The 4,407-nt window shown below is 52.4% G+C and overlaps 1 protein-coding gene across 2 annotated transcripts in view; it reads right to left on the bottom strand.

Annotated features, from left to right (window-relative positions):
- IFT122 (intraflagellar transport 122) overlaps positions 1–4,407 on the bottom strand; it is a 69,182-nt gene that overhangs the window by 3,619 nt on the left and 61,156 nt on the right. For both annotated transcript variants that reach the window (XM_006758298.2, XM_006758299.2), the window contains 2 exons: positions 2,984–3,084; positions 668–833 (listed from right to left, as the gene is read on the bottom strand). In XM_006758298.2, the coding sequence (XP_006758361.1) occupies positions 668–833; positions 2,984–3,084 (267 nt within the window). The remainder of the gene's footprint in view (positions 1–667; positions 834–2,983; positions 3,085–4,407) is intronic.

Genomic DNA, 4,407 nt, shown 5'->3' with positions numbered 1-4,407 from the left:
GCCAATAACCACATTCACCAGCCACTTACTATGCTTCAGGTACGGTGCTAAGCACATCACCTACACTGGCTCTTTCACCCATAGAGCCACTATGGGAAAGCTATTATGTGTGCCCCTGTTTGATAGAGAAGGAAACCCAGGCTCAGAAAGATTGAGACGTGGCTAGGAAATGGTGGGACTTAGATCTGAAGCCATGTCTATCTGATGCCAGTCTCTACCATGAGCTTAAAGAGGGGATTGTGAGAGAGACGGTTAGCTGGGTTGGAGGAAAGAGGGCTGGGCATAGACATGGGGTGGATTTACCAAAGAGCAATAACCTGGTTCCAGAAGGAAGGCAGGCTAGAGCTTGGGCTCCTAGGATGAAGTGAAGGCAGAGCCACCTGGTCATGGAGGTGTGGAGGGAGGCTAGAGACAGAGCAGGGCCACAGCAGAAATGGAACTTTGAGAGGGCTAGGAAGAAGATGGGGCAGGGTTGTGGGTTGCAGGGGAGCTGAGGGTTGCAACTGGAGCACAAAGGGCTGAGTGGAGAACAGAGGAGCGGAGAGGAAAGAGCAGGAGCTGGCAAGCCAGGGCTCAGGCAGGGGAAGGGACACAGACAGCTGAGAGCATGCGTCAGGCGATGTCCAAAGATGCGCAAGGGAGGAGCCTGAGGGGGTTGTGCCCTCACCTCATTGTCATGGAAGGGCTGGGAGCGGACGGTCAGGCTGTCCAGCTCGATGGACTTCTGGAACCTGGCAGGGACGTACAGGCCCCGCAGCTGGTCATACGCATGCCGGGCCAGTTTATAGGCACCCAGGGCCCTGCTTTGCTTGGCCAGAGTGAAGAGTGTTCTCCTGTGGATCACAGGGTTAAGGACAACAAAGCCTACACTGGGGCCTGAAAGTTGGCCCCGCCTACCCTCAGAATGAGCCCAGTGCCAGAACACAGCTCATGCCGGTGCCAGGAGGGCACAAGCAGGAGCTTGAGGAGTACTTAGTTCTTTTATGGGATGTAAGTGTATTTCTCGGATATCAAGGCCCAGAGATTTTTTCAGAGATAAAGACAGTGCAGTTTCCATTACTTATTTTAACCTTGCTTAGGTTCTCTGCGCCTGCTTTGGCTCATCTTATACCCTGACCAGGACAAAATGGCTCTCCCCACCTTGCCCAGCCTGCCAGCCAAGCCCTCCTACTTCAGTTCTGCCATGTGGAACCTGGTCCCAGCCTGCCTGGGGAGCTGCCTCAGGTCCAGCTTACAAAGCCACTGGGTGCAGCACACTTCTCTTTGCCTACCCTCCCCAAGGGCCAGGGTGGTTTCTGAGTGGCAGCCTCCCTTGCTCTCTGAGGCCTTCCTCTGAGCTCCTCAGACTGAGGCTGACAAGACTGTGTTCAATCTCAGGTCACCTCAAATGTTGGCTATACTCAGACCCAGCCTGACCTTCTTTCCCAGTCCACCTGTGAACACCTTAACCCACTTCCCCAGCCAGCCCCATGCCTCCTCCCCACTCTCCTGTCCCTGAGGTTCCTGCTCCCCACACCCCAAGTGTGGCTCCTTCCACTCCAGCAGTTATACGGAGGTAAGTTTCTTTGTCTGTGTCTTCACTGTGACTCCTCAAAGTCTGGGACTATCTGGAGCTATTCCCAGGTCCCAGTGGACAGCACAGGGTGAAGCTCAGGGCAGGGGTTCAATCAAACTCTGCTGACTTGAATGGAGCTGCTGGAAAGGTTGGGTGCAGGTGCTCAGACCCCAGAAGGTGTGTCCTTGGTCACTCATTTGCAGGGGTTTCAGTCACTGAAGGCAAGGCTTGATTTGTGGGAATTTCCTCTGAAATGTAAATGTTGGGCCTGGAAGCCTTACAGCGGTTCTCAACCTGCGGGTCGCGACCCCTTTGGCGGTCGAACGAACCTTTCACAGGGGTCGCCTAAGACCATCCTGCATATCAGATATTTACATTACAATTCATAACAGTAGCAACATTACAGTTATGAAGTAGCAACAAAAATAATTTTATGGTTGGGTCACAACATGAGGAACTGTATTTAAAGGGCCAGAAGGTTGAGAACCACTGGTTTAGAAACACCTGATTAGCACCTCTGAGCCCTCTCCTGGGAGGGCTTTGTCCTGACAGAAGGAAGGCCCCGTTGGAGCTGGAAAGGGGCTGAGAGAATGGCGAGATTTCCAACAGGAGAGGATATTTATGTCCTTTATGACTTTCTGGACCTTAAAGATGTTAGTCATTTCCTGGTAGTTTCTGGCAGATAGGCCCTCTGCCTATTCTCTGCTTATAGCCCTCCCTGTGGCTTGCACCAGCCAGAGGAGGGAGGAGGCCCCAAGGCCACTGCCTCTCCAGACTGGCTCCCTAGGGCAGGCCTCAGCTCCTCTGGCACATCATGCTCACTTCACCACCTGGCCTTTCCATGTGCTAGATACTCTCCTGGAACATCTGTTCTACTGTCGTCCCCGGTTACCTCAGCCTGTAGGATGGATATCACCTCCTCCAGGCGCCTTCCTTGGCCAAGACCCCAGCTGCAATCCACCCTTGGAAACAGCATGCACCCCACTGAGCGAGGCCCTGACAGGTCCACCTCTCCCACCAGACGGCAGCTTTGTTGCCTACTGCCTGGCAAGGGGCTTGGGGCACAACAGGTGCTCCATCCACCGGAAGTGTCTAAAATTCCAAACCCAAAGGCCTGCTGCTTCCTGTATCGCAGTCACACCCACATTTGTGGGTTCCGGGAGGGCTTGGAGAGTGTGCTGGCTGGAGACTCAGTGCTGGGTCTAGCACGGAGAACCCTGTAAACTAATCTTCTCTTGGCATTAGCCCCTCGGCTTCCCTGGCTGGGCCTCTTCTACAGCAAACAGCAGCGGCTGGGCAAGCTTTCTGTCTTCCCTGAGGGCTGCTGGAGAGAGCGAAGCTTCTGCCAGCAAAGTGCTCTGGAAAGAACTTCTCAGGGCCATTAGACAAGAGGGGTGGGACAGAGGGTGGGGGTAAGAGAGAGGATACACTTTAGAGATGCCCAAGGGGGTGTCCTTCGTCAGGCTGTGCAGCAGGAACCTGGAGATGTTGAAGAGGGTTTCTGGACGATGGGAACTGAACGGCTCCTCCTACAGTAAGAAAAGCAAACAGGGATTGAATTCCTCAAATGAGCCACTGCTGGGCCAGGCTGAAAAGCAGATGCCAATAATTCTAAGATACTTTAGTAAATGAGCAGATCTGCTTAGTGAGCACCTACTGTGTGCAGGGCATTTTATAGCCACTATCTTACGTGGTCTTTAACACAGTCCTGTGAGGGATGTACTTTCATCCTTACTGTACTAACGAGCAAACCAAGGCCCAGGGAGATGATCTGCCGAGGTCACCCGGCTAGAAAGGAGCAGAGCTGGGATTCAAACCCAGATCTGATTTCCAAAGCCCAAGTACATCTCCCGAGTGGCACTGCTTCTGGGGTATGTAATGATTCCATTTCCCTGAGCTCAAGCTGTCTCCAATTAGCTCGAAAAGAGAAGATACTTATGCAATTTAAGACATGGCCATGCTATAAACCTGCAGGGCGGTAGTTAGCCCACAGCATAAAATCACATACCTCTTCTCTGCTCTCCAACAGCGGCCTGCCCACTCAATGCCCACCAAATATGCACATGTGGTGGAGCCCCTCAACTGCTCATCCCTGTGCCCCAGCACCTGGCATAGGCCCTAAAAGATGAGGCACTCAACACACATTAACCGAATGAATACCTAGGGGCTGCCAGAAGCTCAGAACAGCACACCAGAGGGCATTTTCTATCAGAAAGGGTCCATAAGAAGTTAAGAATACCACTTAGAAGGAATCTGGCACAGTGTGTGCAAACTGAGACTGCTTTAGATGAGAATGCCTAATTCAGGCCAGTCACCCCTCCTCTCTCAAGTGCTTAAATGGCAATAAACTGACATTTCCTTAAAGGTCTTGCTAGACCACTCTCATCATGGAGCCATCAGGACTTAGGCCCTAATTGGAGCAATTAGGGCCTAAGTCCTGATGGCTCCATGATGAGACTCTAAAGTCACTAGGACTCACTTTACACTATTTTAGTTCAGAGCCCAGCATTCTCTCTCCAGTTCTCACTTAAATGTCTGTAGCCTCTGTTAGTTCCAAGAACCCAAGAAAACCTGAGACTGCATCCTTTTCTGGGTGAGAGCCAGGGAGAAGCCTGCCTCTGGTTACATTGCACTAGGTGTGGAAGCTAAGAAATATCCCAGGAAGAACAGGGGTTGGGGCGTTCCTCAGGATTAGCACCTCTCCGCTCCTGTGGGAAGGAAGCCATTAAGCCAGGTCTGCTGCTTCCCTTTCCAGACTGCTCTGCATCAGAGCTGCTCTGCTGGGACCTGACTGCCAAACCTTAAAATACCACCTACTGCCATGCCTTTGCACATGCTGTCCTCTGCCAGGA

The sequence above is a fragment of the Myotis davidii genome, unplaced genomic scaffold (genome assembly GCF_000327345.1).
Source record: "Myotis davidii unplaced genomic scaffold, ASM32734v1 scaffold73, whole genome shotgun sequence".
Classification (NCBI taxonomy): domain Eukaryota; kingdom Metazoa; phylum Chordata; class Mammalia; order Chiroptera; family Vespertilionidae; genus Myotis; species Myotis davidii.
This window is presented reverse-complemented; position numbering and strand designations above follow the sequence as displayed.